The 14,557-nt window shown below is 40.2% G+C and overlaps 1 protein-coding gene across 1 annotated transcript; it reads left to right on the top strand.

Annotated features, from left to right (window-relative positions):
* Positions 1-663: 663 nt before the first annotated feature.
* Positions 664-11,938, top strand: TRMT2A (tRNA methyltransferase 2 homolog A). Its single transcript, XM_080985151.1, has 11 exons — positions 664-1,293; positions 2,066-2,174; positions 2,525-2,706; positions 3,355-3,469; positions 3,789-3,904; positions 4,710-4,821; positions 5,269-5,391; positions 6,486-6,561; positions 8,922-9,038; positions 10,421-10,517; positions 10,947-11,938. The coding sequence occupies exons 1-11, from the start codon at positions 665-667 to the stop codon at positions 11,209-11,211; spliced, it is 1,941 nt and encodes a 646-aa protein (XP_080841277.1). The 5' UTR covers position 664; the 3' UTR covers positions 11,212-11,938.
* Positions 11,939-14,557: the final 2,619 nt, after the last annotated feature.

The following is a 14,557-nucleotide window of genomic DNA, read 5'->3' as shown; positions in this document are numbered from 1 at the left end:
ATTTCTTAGCTGTCTGTGTAGCTTAGAAATAAACTCTTTAAAAATGTAGCTCATACTGTCTCATCCTTCCCTGTGCTGGGAGGACGTGCCTTGGAGCCTCATCAAAGGCTCGAGGTCATTAAACACGTTGGGAGGCGATTTCAAAGGCTTGGCTGAACGGAGTTCCAACACCGACCTTCTGATCGGCAAGCCCTAGGCTCTGTGGTTTAACCCACAGCGCCACCCGCGTCCCTCTTTAACATGTTACCTGTGGATTAAAGCTGCCATATGTACATCACCCTTTAGTTTCTTGAAATTTGATTCTTGGCTGTGCAGGTAAGCATGGAGCCAAGCCTAAATGTGCAGCTAAAAGAATAATATTGTTTTTCCCTATGTACCTCTGTCTCCACTTCTCTCCTCTTCCTTTTTTTCTTCTCCAAATTTTAGACTGTAAGATCCTTAAGGGCAGGGACCTGTCCTTATGCACACTGACAGCTTACAGAAGAAATAACTGCTTTGGCCAAACTTAATTCATCTAGAACTTGATAATTTCACCCTTTTGTCAATTCCAACACAGAGGAAAACCTAGTGGGCTTGATTTTTGCAGATGAGGCTTAACTAAACATGATTTGGCTAAGCATTTAACACATTTTACCCTAGAATAATTAATTCTGTTCTCTACAGAATGATGGAAGACATCAGTGGTGCGTGCTTTACTGACACAAAAACTGCAGTTCCTCTTGTGGAAACGGAGAGTGCAACTGAAAATCTAACAAATGAAGATGTGGGAGAAGAAACCAACACGGCGAACACTTCAGATACTTCCAGCATATATAGATATATTAAAGATGGCTTGTTTACGTCAGAGATCTATAAAGTAGAAATTCAAAACCTCCCCAAATATATTGGTTTTAACGAAGTAAAGAAGTTCCTTGCCAAATATGGCCTTATCCCTCACAAGATAAAACTGTTTGCGAGACAGACTTTTGCATTTGTCACCTTTAAGAGTGAGGAGGGTAGGGACAGAGCTATGAAGGTCCTTCATGGGGCCCAGTGGAAGAACCGAAGCTTAACTGTGAAACTTGCAAAACCAAAGGCTGATCCCATCATAAAGAAGAGGAAAAGAGAAGAGGAGGAGGGAGAGGAGATGAAAGAGCAGACAGCAGCAAAGTGTTTGGCTTCAAATAATGGCAAAGAAGAGCCTCTGAGTAAGCAGATAGCAGATGTGGTGACCCCTTTGTGGAATATCCCATATGAGGAGCAGCTGGCAAGGAAGAAGGAAGAATGTGAGCAAGTGCTGCTGAAACTGACAAGGTAATTTTTCTGTTTGTAATAAATATTATGATTATCTCCATTTCTTCTGTTTAGAATGCCAACACTCGTGTAGCCAAAATGGCACCATCCAGGTACAGGAGGGGACATATCAGCTCCAAGACTTGCAGAAGTGCAATTGGGGAGGGTGTGAATGGAAATGAAGGGTGCATCTCCAGAAGAGTGCACTGAGAACTGAGCCTGCTCAATAGGCACAGAATGCTGACTGCCTGCCTGCTTGGGAGAGTGGAAGCAGGAGTGAGTACCCTGAACAGGAACACTCCACACTGCAGCACTTTGTTGCAGGTCTCACTTGCAATGTATTCAGAAAGCTTTCTGAGACAGCGCAAGCACAGTCCAAGAAACCAAGCTGGTTTTGGCCTCAGCATTAGTGGGAATGAAGCTGATAAATCTAGGTATTATTCTGCTTCATTGTGCTGAGATGTGGATTTTCTGGCTTCTATTCTCAAACTGCAGTTTGCATATTTGCAATAAATACTTTAGAAATGTGTAAGGTTTTTTTGTTTTTATATTTCGTCCCAAAATGCTCTGAGATGCTCTTCTCATCACATGCTGCCGTACATTGTAAGAGTAAGACAAAAGGGCTGAGCCTGTTCCATTTTTAGATCTTCGTGCAGCATCTTAATAATTTTAGGTGCTTTATAAATAAACACCAATGGTCAAATTCATAGGTATTTGTGCAGGGGAGGGGAGGGCATAATGTTCATTGATTATTTTTGCTCTGATTATCATGAACGATAAAATCGTTTTACAGGGACATAGGGAACAACAACCGAGCTCTTCTACCATGGCTTTTCATGCAGAAGGAGAAGTGCGGTGGCCTGTGTTGCTCCCTGGAAGGAGTGAAAGCATCACCATTACAGGTCATACATCTCAGGAACTGCTTATGAAGTGTGATACTGTGAGGAAATGAATCATAGGCATGGAAGGACAGGGTTAGCCTTACTACTGCACTGCCCATGGTCCATAACCTAAGCTGTGTAATTTTTGGGTGGGCACCTTTAATCTGGTAGCATGTTGCAGTACTGGGCATAAAATTCTGGAATTCTGGAATGGATAGATTATTACCATATATATTATTTTAGTACTCATTTAGCCTAATCTGTTTTAATACTGTAATTTGCAACAAATGTTTATGGATGGAAGTAGCAAGCATGTCAGATTCTAGAGGAGTTGGATAGGCATTCTAAATTTCCCCTTACTTTACATTTAGACTGAGTACCGCAACAAATGTGAATTTTTGATCGGCATAGGCCCGAATCAAGAAGATAAAACGGTGGGGTTTCGCCTTGGCAAATACAAGGGTGGAACATGTGCTGTAGTGGAACCATTTGACACCATTCACATTCCTGCTGTAACCAAAAAGGTAGCAAAGGCTTTTCAAGATTACATAAGGTGAGTCCTCCGTTGGGCTGGATGACAGACTCCCAAACACCTTGCCTGTATAAAATTTACTTTTTCTGTGAAACCTTTGGCACAACCTACTAGTTCCTGTTCTATACTGGAACTAAGCCTTTAGTATATGTAAATGAAAAAATTGCCTGTTCTTCTCTTGTTTACCCCTGTCTCCATTGCCTTCACTTCCTGCTGTTGTCTACTCTGTCAGACATCCTTTGAGGCAGGGACCTGCCCTCTTGTGCTTTGCCATATACGTTAATGGCACTATATAGATAAATAAAGCCCAACTTAACCACAAAGCTCAACATTGCCTGTGTGAATTCCTTGAGGGACTGTACCAAAGAAGGCTAAGTGGGAGCCTTTTGATAGACATTAGTTTTTCCAAGGAGAGAAAAAGGGAAACTTCCAGTGTGTGTACATTTGCAGCAGTTAGTACATAGAATCCATTTTTGGTCAAGTGATGTGAACAGATCACTGTGAAAATTGATGCAATGCAGATATTTACATGTCATCATCCAAAAATTATAATGTTCAGGATCAGTCTCCTAGTTTAATGTGACAGTTTCTTAGCAGAAATAATTTTAGCATTATGTGGTTATGCTTTTTTAAATCCAAGTTTAGTAACCAAGAATTTCAAAATTACAGGTCTACATCCTATGGTGTCTACAGCCCAGAAACCTACAAAGGTCACTGGAAACAGCTAACAGTTCGCACTAGTAGAAATGGCCACATCATGGCAATTGCTTATTTTAATCCACAGGTACTGAATATGATTTATGTAATAAGGGGAAACAAGCACATGCTTGTAAAGCAGGCATTTCAGAAACTCTTAATGGTTAAAGTTTTTCCTGATTCTGGAAATGTATTTTGTGAAACTTACAGTGACACAATGTTTTAAAGGGAAACGTGTCCTCAGATGTGTTATGGAGGGTGCACTATTAAAATAAGTACAAGCATACATATGCTGTTATCCCATAGTTCTTCACTACACCTGTAATCGGCAGCAACATTTTTCTTTGAAGTTTGTAAAATTAAGCAACTTAATCATTAATTTTCTTTTTCTTTTTTGAAATGTCTAGAAACTAAATGAAAAAGAGCTTGCAGAACTGCAAACTTCTATGGCTAAGTACTTCACAGAAGGCACTGGAAAGGACAGTGGAATAACTTCTCTCTACTTTGTGCAGGAAGGTCAAAGGTGATTGTTGCATCTCAAAAAAGAAACTTAGTATGACAATGTAATGTATGGTGTAGCAAAGTTTTAGAACTTGAGCTGCAGTCTCGGCCATTAAGGCACTTGAATCGAAGACAACAGTGGGTGACATCCAATACGAATAATTCTCAGAGTAGACCCATTTAAATCAATGGACCTAAGTTACTTTGCTTGATTGATTTAAATGGTCTACCCTGATAATGACTTGCGTTGGATGATACCCAATAAAAACTGCCATAAAATATAGTAAGATTCAAAACACTAAGCAGCCTATAAATCAATATCCCAGGATCCATTAAACATTAATGGTTATGGTCAAACATAATTCAGTAAAAATTAAAGTCACCCATAGTAAGGAGCTGTTGTTCCTGGTGATTATTTTTATGAGCATTATTGTTGGGAGTATTGTCGGGTGATTGCTTTTATGAGCATTAGCGCTGGGAGTCGATATTCCTTGCATGCTGAAATGTAACTATTTGTATTTTTCTCTTACTGTTTTGTGTTTGCCATTCTTTTGAGTAGCTTTCTTGGATAATGACATCACACAGAGAAAGGGCATGTCAGTTCAGTCATGCATATCTAAATCCCATTAAGACCAGCATTTTTTGAGCTTGCACAGCTAAGAAATACAGAATGAACGCATTCAAAAAAGTCCCTAGATCTTTACAGCTTTTTTGCTTGAATTGGTTATCTGTACTATTGCATCTGAACGCACTTTAGAAGATTAGGATGCAAAGGAAGGATCATGATTTAAACACTGTTTCTTGCTCCCTCCCTCTTCTCCCGCAAGAAAATCACCCAATCGTGAAGATTTGACCTTGGAGCATGTTGCTGGTGACAAGTACATATATGAAGATCTTCTTGGGCTAAAGTTCCGGATTTCTCCCCATGCTTTTTTCCAAGTAAGCATTTAAAGCATTGGGCTTAAGTGTTTTGTAGAAGTTGAGATCTCTTGTTGATTGAGTTTTGCTTATAGTGAGGTACTCCATAAACCGTGGGAGAGAGTGGTAGAACCTCCTCATTGTCCTTCTATAATATCCGAAAAGCCGTTTGTGAAATCTGGAGTTCATTGTAAAAAACTCAGGAATCAAGAAATCAGCAGTGGTGTATTTTTCAAATTACATTTCATCAACCTGCACACTTTTTAAACAGCAGCGTGTTAACAGCAGGACAGTCAGAGGTTTCAAGTGTAATGGCTAAACATGCTCTGACTTTACTTTTTTTAAAAAAAATTAAAAACTTGGGTAAGGAGCAGTATATAGTGTAATGTTGTAGAGTAGATTTTAGCCTTTGACATGCTACCCGCCTGCTGAATACTGACACCCTATACTGATGTTGAAATTCTGTAGGTAAACACACAGGCTGCTGAGGTTCTGTATTCAGTCATCCAGGAATGGACCCAGGTGAACGAGGAGACGACTGTGATGGATATTTGCTGTGGAACTGGATCAATTGGTATTTCACTTGCCAAGGTGAAATAACATCTTTCATGGGACATATGCCCTTTGGTATTGCTTTTGTCTCCTAAAAGTACTAATTCAAAGGACAAAGGTCACCCAACAAGTAGTCTCGCCATGTGGGTAGCTAACTGCATGCCCTGTGTTCTGGAAAACTGAAAACTAACAAAATAAGTAGTGAAATTATGACTACTATTGCAAAATGAATTATCTTAGAGCCAGCATAGATGTTACTTTAAATGTATGGCCTGTATCCAAAGTAGTGCTAAACCTCTCATTACATTAGAACAAATTTAGGAACAAATGCCTCCTAAATTTGTTCTGGAGGTTTTAACGAACCTTCTGCAGCAGATTTGAGGAGGGTGTATGTGGCCAGGTGGAGAGAGTGGCAGGTTCTGTTGTGCAAGTATAAATCCTTGCACAATTATAAATGAACCACTCTGTAATTGCACTTAATATATCTCTTTTCTTTAAACGTTGCAGCTGTGGGGGGATCAGGGTCAAGAAGGCACATTAACCCCACCCCCAAAAGGTGTCATTAGTCCCAGGAGGGAAACTGCTGATGGTGTCAGTTGCAGATTTGGGGGGGGGGGGCGTTTGTTGGTATTGGGATATGAGGGGAAAGGTTTTAACTGTGTGTTGTGGTCCTGACAAGGTCACCCAAGTGTATTTTTCCTTTTGGCCCCTAGGCTCACTTATGATGTAGTTTGATAGATTTTGGGGTGCAGTTTTCTTTCTGTTGCTGGGGCCAGGGTAAAGGCAGAACAACCAATCCTTTGCTCTTGCTCCTCCTCCTTTTCCTGACTTCCTTGCAAACCTAATCTTTTCATCAGCCTCTCAGGTTTAAAACTGAGACACTCTCTAAGGTCCCTAAAAGCACTAGCTCTGCTTATTTTTGTAACTATTTTTTTGTTTTGAGAGGTTTAGATTAACTGCAAACAGCCCCTCTGTAAACCTGTTTTCAAGTCTAGTTCAACTCTGGAGTGGGAACACACAAAAAGGTTGAAGCAGCCTAACAAGATAGCTCCTCAAGTTGCAATATCCATATTTATTTTGCTTGGTACTCAACTAAAAATGTAAAACTGTACATTATTGCTTTCGTTCTACAGAAAGTGAAGAAAGTTATTGGAATTGAACTTTGTCAAGAAGCTATTGAAGATGCCAAAGTGAATGCTCAGCTTAATGGTTGGTAAAAGAAAGCATAATATGGGATCTCAGACTTTAAAGACAGCTCTCATTATTAAGCAATTCACTTTCTAGTCTCTTCTGTCCCAATTTTTTTTTCCTTGACTACTTGTCAAGATGTTTTAGACGATTATTATTTGCCAGAACTGAGCTCTGTGTTGACGTTGAATAAATGTCAACTAAGGGATTGGCTCTTCTGGATAAAATTCAGAAGGGACCTGCAACTAATTAGGAGCACCAGGTTTTCTCTTGGTATCTCCTCTTGAGAGCAGAACATTTCTCCTTAAGAAATCTGACCAGCTTCCTTAAAAAAAGCATTATTGAGCTGTGTTTCAAGTGATGCCCACTACAGTCTTGGATGGGCACTACAACATACACAGACAGACTTTGTATTTGTGGTCAACCTCAGATGGAAGACCTCCATCATTATCTGTTAGTCTTCCCCTTATGTAGAGACCCAAGAGATCACTTTCTGAAACCTTTGTTCGCAAAAGCAAGCAGGTACACACCAGCAGAAATGGTCTGGTTTCTGAGCAGGGCCATCTTTTTCCCGGGGGTGCAAGGGGTATGGGGCACCTGGCCATTGAATTCGGGGGCAGGGCGCCCGGCGCCCACCACAGAAGCCGCCTAAGCGTATTGTATCGAGCTGCTATGCGGCAGCGGGGTCAGTGGCACCTTTGACACGACTGATCTTGTGCCGCCTGCCTGCTAATGTTGCTGCAGGGAGAGTTCTCTGGAAAGTCTCGCTCACCGAAGCTGGGAGGAGGGGGAGTTACAGGAAAGAGGGACAGACAGAAAGAGAATGCGCCTATCTAGCGATGGGAGCGCGCCCAGGCTCTGGAAGAACTCGTATACACGCTCTTGCAAGGGCCCTCCCAGCTCCTCTAGAAATAAGGTTGTTCCCACAATGAAAAGCTGCTTGAGATGGCTCTCCCACACATGCACACAATGCCCACCCATCTCATTTTCCAGACACCTCCCTACGATTGTAAGCGCGTGTGTGGAGTCTTTACACTGACTTCCACTGTGTTCTTTGTCTTCTTTAGAAAAGTGTGTTAAAACACACACACGAAAACCTCCCTTTTGGAGCCACGCAAGCATGAGTGCTATTTTATCAAATGGTAATAGTGACGTAAAGGTAAAGGGACCCCTGACCATTAGGTCCAGTCGTGGCCGACTCTGGGGTTGCGGGGCTCATCTCGCTTTATTGGCTGAGGGAGCCAGTGTACAGCTTCCAGGTCATGTGGCCAGCATAACTAAGCCACTTCTGGCAAACCAGAGCAGCGCACGGAAACGCTGTTTACCTTCCCGCCGGAGCAGTACCTATCTATCTACTTGCACTTTGACGTGCTTTCGAACTGCTAGGTTGGCAGGAGCTGGGACTGAGCAACGGGAGCTCACCCCGTCGCGGGGATTCAAACCGCCGACCTTCTGATCGGCAAGTCCTAGGCTCTGTGGTTTAACCCACAGCGCCACCTGCGTGACATGTGACATAAGGCATAATAAAAGTTAATTTGGGGGCTAAACTAAATTTGGGGGCGCTGGGCAGAACTTTGCACCCCAGTGGCACATATGCTAAAGACAGCCCTGTTTCTGAGTGACAATAATACCTTAACACAGAGTGGCCCTGTGTTATGAAGGTATTAAAATCACAATTTTTTTGCAGGGACTGTCTGGTTACTGTACCCAAGCTGCTTGCAGTTATTTAGTGAGAGTATGCAGGCTATAGGTAGCAGTTAATAAAGCAGAAGGATGTGAGTTATGACCTAAAACTTTTACTGTAAAATATATTAAGATTTTTTGGTTACTAAATAAATCAATAGTCTGACCACTGACCCATCTAGCCAGCACTGTAGTTTATTCTGACTAGCAACACTTCTCTAGGGCAATGGGCAGAGCTTTCCCAATCCCGTTACTTTGGACTTTCTGTGTATCCTGTTTTGGAACAGTAGATAGTGCCCCTGTAGTTCATGCAGTAATGCATGTAGTTTAAATCAATCACCTGCAATCATGGCCTTAGCCATGTTTCTGATGGAGGTCTCTGTGCCTGAACAAGTTGCCTACCTTAGAGCCTTTATCATGAAACTGCATATTGATCCTGAAGTAGGTTACTTTAAGACTTAAAAAAAAAAAATTAATTGAGGAGTGAATGAAAACCTGTATTTTAAGAGACTTGTTTTGCACTAAATTGTGGATGAGGTAAACATTTACTTCAGAGGAACTGTATTAATACTTTTTCAACCAGCATGGACATGGAAAAACTGACAATTGCAAGCATCAGTTATTAAAGGAAATATTGATGGGGCACGTGTAAATAAGCAAATGTGTTACACTGTTTTGGATTTGTTTTCCCTCTCCAGAGCTGAATAATGTTGAATTCCACTGTGGAAAGGCTGAAGATCTTGTTCCTTACCTTGTTAACTTCCTGGACCTGCAGAATTCTATTACAATTGTAGATCCTCCTCGAGCAGGGCTGCGTGAGTTTTGTTTTGTGACCTTCTTTTAGTGGAATAGTTTGAATAGAGATGGAGGTGTGCAACATAGTGAGAGTAGTGACAAAAGTAAATGGGGAATTGTGCTAGTGGGCAGTGAGATCAGCACTGAGAATAAAAGGGAAAGTGTTTCTGGTTCTGCAGATCAGCTGTGGAATTCCTTGGGTGCAGAAATACAGCAATTAGGTCCTTTCAGGCAGGAAAGACTGGTTGATGACTTCAAAGAATATTGTTAGTTAAAAATAAACCTATTTTTTGCTGGCTAGCAGAGGAGCACATAACCTCTTCTAATTTCAATGTAGACTTCATATTTTTCTGATGTCAACTGTTCGCCACAGTTTAATAATATGGACCACTTGGGTCCATTCCCCGTTCTTTGTTATGATGGATGGGTTCAGGGTGGAGAAATATGGTTTGTATTGTAACGAGGGCTGTGCTATAAATGGATATACTGTCTGGTTTTAGATCAAATCGTGATAACAGTTTTTTTAAAAAATGACTTTGCAATTTATTGCATATTGTGCTTGTGGCATTAAAATATCACAATACTGCAAAAACCAGGAAGCCGATGCTTCTTCCTGTGTGTGCAGCCCTTGCTAACTCCACCTCCGACAGCTCTTTCCTGCCTCCTGCAGCAACAAGAAATACCGTACTTTTCCATGTATAACACACCCTCTTGTATAAGACGCCCCCTATTTTAGGGGACTCAAACTTAAGAAAATGGGGGGAAATTGCCCAGAGTTCTGCAAATACAAAAGGCATCTCTATAGCCAGAGAACGCCAAAATGCAAATTTTCCTTGCAAAAGATTAAATTTCATTTAATAATTTTTGTTCTGTAAACTTTTATCCATTCTTTCTGTTTTGGCCTGGTTTAGAAAATAAAATTAACAATCAGTTTGGTGTTGTGCGATGTATACATTCAACTAAGACTCAATAGTGAATTATATTTGAACATCTAAAAGTGTGACACTGAATTTGTTTTTTTCTTGTTTAGTAATGTAATTAAATTTTTAGGGAATGCTACTAATTACTTCTACAGCTTTAATTTTAGAGAAAATGTGCTATTGGTAAAGTAATACTATAACATGTTGTAATAAAATGTTAAAGGTAAGTAAAAATCTATCAGTTTTATAGATAGACCCATATTTAGTAGCAGTTGGCAGGACATTATCATGACATAGCTCCAGCCTTATTTCAGATATCATGACATCAAAATATTGCAATGTTTAATTGGTGATACATTGTGATGTAGAAAGCCAGATATTGCCCAGCCCTAATTGTAACAGAGTGGAGCTACTTCATGTCAGGCGGTGCTATCACAGTAAAGAATCTAATTTCAATTTTTGTCAAAATGTTACCATTGCAGATTCCAAAGTAATTGTTGCAATCCGAAAAGCAGAACACATAAAGAAGCTTATTTATGTAGCCTGCAATCCTCGAGCTGCCATGAACAACTTTCTGGAGTGAGTTTACAATGGTGCTGGTGGGATGGAGTAATTTTTAAAAAGTGTTGATCCCTTCTCCCCCCCCCCCATCAGCATTGATTTTCAATGTTTCAAACAGATTAATAACCCATGGGATTAGGAGGTTAGTTAAATTTCTAACTTAAGTGAGGTGGGAAAGTTAGCCCTGGCACTTAAAGGACTTTGAACGGAGCAAATGGGCTTTGCCCTTTTCAGCCACATCATCTTTGGGGCACCTTGGAGGGGTGAGCTTAGTGGATGTGGGTCTAACAGTGGATGGGGCTTCATAGGTTTCTGAACTCATGCATTCCAGGAGGGCTGGCGAGGAATGTGGCCTGGAGTGATATTTGGCCTCCAGGCCTGGTACCCCATTCCTGGCCCAATCAATTATAAAGAAATGTGTAAGACTAATACTGGTCTCTTTGGTAGCCTTTGTCGAGCTCCTTCGAATCGTGTCAAAGGAAGCCCTTTTCGTCCTGTTAAAGCAATAGCCGTGGACCTCTTCCCTCACACTATGCATTGCGAGCTGCTGTTCTTCTTCGAAAGAGTTCAGCATTCAAGTGACAAGCCTTCTGAAGCAGTCCAGAACTCAACTGAAATTCCAGAATTGAAATTGGAAACAGCAGGTTCTACAGAAGAAGGCGATGCAAACCTGCCTAAAGAAGAGGAAACCCCTGACTGTTCCAGCAATTGATATTTATGCCAACTGGCTAGGCTGTGCCTATTTTCATTCTTAAAATTCAAAACAGCTGCTGTCCTGTTTAAGAAAATTGGAACATTGGTTGCTGGGACTTTGGAATAGTGGCCAATTATCAAAACTACTTGTACAATGCAATCCTGTACGTGCCTGCTCAGAAGTCCCATTAAGTTTAATAGGACTTACTCCAAGGTTAAGTAGGTAAAGGATTGCATCATCATTGTGTAGCTCTAGAGTTGTCTAAAGCTTATAGGAGGCAGAATGTTTGTATATGTGTGTATATACACACAGAGATGAAATTTGTTTTTATGCCAAACTGATTTGTTTTTAAATCATGGAACAAGAAAGGTGAGGGATGACTAGGGAAGCTATACTGCTACCTTAGATAGTAAATGATTAACAAAACCAGATATGCCAATGGTGTAACAAGCTTTCTCAATAAATGTTCAAAATATTATTTTAAGATTAGGTGAATGCAAAAGCAAATACTGTACCACAATATCCAGTTCACACAGGTCTGAAGAGGAATTACCTGCAATGAGGAGGGAGACAGGGATTTCTAGCACCCCAACTCTGGAGCCTCAGCAATGCTACATTGCTTATGATATGTCTGTGTGCCTAGGCCACTTCAGCTTTAATGTGGAGTTCTGTCCGCATCAACAAGGACCAGTTTGTATGTGCTTAAAATTGCTACTATATAATAAATGAAATAAGTTATTGATTATTTTTTTACTCATACATTCAATATTAATGGGCTAAAACACAAAGACATTTAGTCAGGTGGCAGTCCTACTATAAAATGTTACATACTGACAATTCCATGACTTCCATCGAGAAAGTTATGATTTATATATATAAGTATTGAATGAAACAATGACCTGCAGCACCAGTTACTCACAGCATCTTATGCAATATCAAACTTTATTGCTCAAAACTAATGTTTGTGGGGGAAACAAGTACTTAAAAGACCTAACACACAGGCTCAATGATAGAGGCTTCATAGTTGTACCAACTGACCACCGGCATTGAGAAACTGCACTCAACATACAATCCATACAGCACCCAATAACATTGAGTTGGTCACATTAACTTTTAAAATACAATATTGTAATTGATCACTGCAAGTTGTTCCAAATGGCTGACTTAATTTGGAACCATTTCTACAACAGCTATTTCCATTTTCTGACCAGAACCAAAGAATTACAGACTAGGGCTAGAAAGGATACTTTTGTTAAGTGTGACAACCATTAGAACAGCATAGATAGATACTTGTTTCCAGCAGCTGGAAAGCCAAGTGCTAAAACAGTTAATAAAGCTTAATTGGATGTTTTAAATGGGTAGTATTTCCCCCCCCACACACACTTATGTTAGTAAATTTCCACTCAGTATCAAACATTCAAATAAGAACCAATTTTTATCTTTTTTTTAAAAAAAAATCACATCTGTGAAGAAGCACATACTAATATGTAATATGGAAAGCAAAAGCTATCCCTAGAGGATGGAACAGCTATTAGTGAAGACCATCCACAATGATATTGATTTACAGAGAAAGAGGGCTCGAAACAGTTTTTGCTTTAGGCATTGTTAGGACTGAAACCATTACAGCTGACTAACTAGGAGAAAAAAAATCACACAAGTTACAAAACAATTTTGGATGTCAAATCACGCTGCATAAGTACTCATGCAGAAGCTGAAATTAATGTAATGATTTACCCTCTTATCATAGCAGCTTATGCTCATGTGCAAATGCAAGACTGTTACACTTCAAACAAAATAGTAAACATCAGAAATACAATACTTCACAGTGACAACAGTAGTTACATTGTTTGTTCCAGCAGTTATTGCGCTTTGCCTGAACATTTTGCCAAAGAGGCTACAGCACATCAAATACTTTTTTTAAGAAAAATGCATAATTTGTACTAGCCTTTGGTTCACAATGACACATCTGGATGTTTAAGGGCAGTGGTCACCTTTTGCAGGATTCAAATCTTGGCAGACTGAGGTAAGACTAAAGCAAGATGGCCAGCGTGGCAAACACTTAAAAGAATGAGGCATCTATGGATATATATGCTGCAGGTACCCTGCAAAACATTCTGATTTTGGAAAATATATATGCAGAAATTTGTTGAAAAAGTGCAGTCAGAAGTAGGCTTTTTTTAAAAAAAGCAAGGAATGCACAGATGTAAACACCTACGTTAAAAGGCATAGAAGAAAGCCTATTTGACTTTTAACAACTTTTTAAAGTACTACATCAGTGATGGACAAAGATGAAGACTAAAGCTAGATTTTCTGTAGAACAGAGGCAGTGCATTTAGAACTATGTCCTACTCATTAAACAAATTGCGACCATTTTCAGATGTGCTGAATAAAGTTCCAAAATAAATTCATTCTGTAGAGAACACAAGGATTCTTTGCATAAAAACATGAATGAAAACACTTAAGCTTGAATAAAGGCTATATCTCAATGTTAGCATGGGCCCACTACTGCCAAAATTACCAAGGGTACGCATAGCATACTACAATAAGAGGCTTCCAGCTGGGAGCTTTCAAGTAGTCTGATTCCTCTGGTTCATAAGACAAAACCCTATCAGCTGGGGCACACAGATGTCCAATAACATTTCATCAAGAGGTTTTCAGTATTACCAATTTATGCATCACAGGCTGCCTGCTCTTGGTAACTGGTGGCAAGAAACTGGGTGAATCAAAATGGCTGTGCCAAGCGGTAATGTACAACACAGGGAGCATTTAAGCATTTTGCAAGAGAATTGGATTAGGATCAGAAAGGTAGCTTTGGTGGAACACTACAGATGAGTTAGCATATAGTACTAGACACCACCCAATTAAGTTACCACCTGGCAAATCTATGTATACCCAATGTCAAACTGAGCTGTGTAACGAATGTATGGCACTAAGAACTGTAGAAAATTTGCATTCCGAGTGGGAAGCAATGAAACTTGACATAAAACTGGGTCAGGCAACTCAATTTCTGGCACTCTAGAATGCCCTTTCATGGAACCTGTACAACCCATCTCAAGTATGAGGTGGGACCCTGGGCCTACTTCCTCCTAAAAGGTCTTGGAACAAACCACTCCCACTTCCATTTAATTGTCTCCTGCTGCATTATTTTCTTGTGACTGTTGCAGCAGACATCTAAAAATGAGTATAACTTAACAGATATCCACTGTAACATACACATTACTAGGAGATACCTTAGCAAAGGGCCTGAACTGTAGTGTTTCTGGAGTGTAAATCTTAAGTGTAGAAGTATTTCTGGACCACACTGTTGTTGTTTTTTAGGGCCATGTGTTAGCTATTCAGTATCTTGTAGTGGATATTGACAGCT

Source organism: Podarcis pityusensis, assembly GCF_964106645.2.
Source record: "Podarcis pityusensis genome assembly, chromosome: 16".
Classification (NCBI taxonomy): Eukaryota; Metazoa; Chordata; class Lepidosauria; order Squamata; family Lacertidae; genus Podarcis; species Podarcis pityusensis.
Note: the sequence above shows the minus strand (reverse complement) of the source record. Positions and strands in the feature narration are given on the sequence as shown.

Excerpts from the sequence above, each read along its gene's own strand:
- TRMT2A (XM_080985151.1), top strand. The coding sequence starts at position 665 with ATGATGGAAGACATCAGTGGTGCGTGCTTTACTGACACAAAAACTGCA. Across the intron at positions 3,905-4,709 it reads TTTGTGCAGGAAGGTCAAAG|AAAATCACCCAATCGTGAAG; the intron begins GTGATTGTTGCA and ends TTCTCCCGCAAG. Across the intron at positions 9,039-10,420 it reads TCCTCCTCGAGCAGGGCTGC|ATTCCAAAGTAATTGTTGCA; the intron begins GTGAGTTTTGTT and ends TTACCATTGCAG.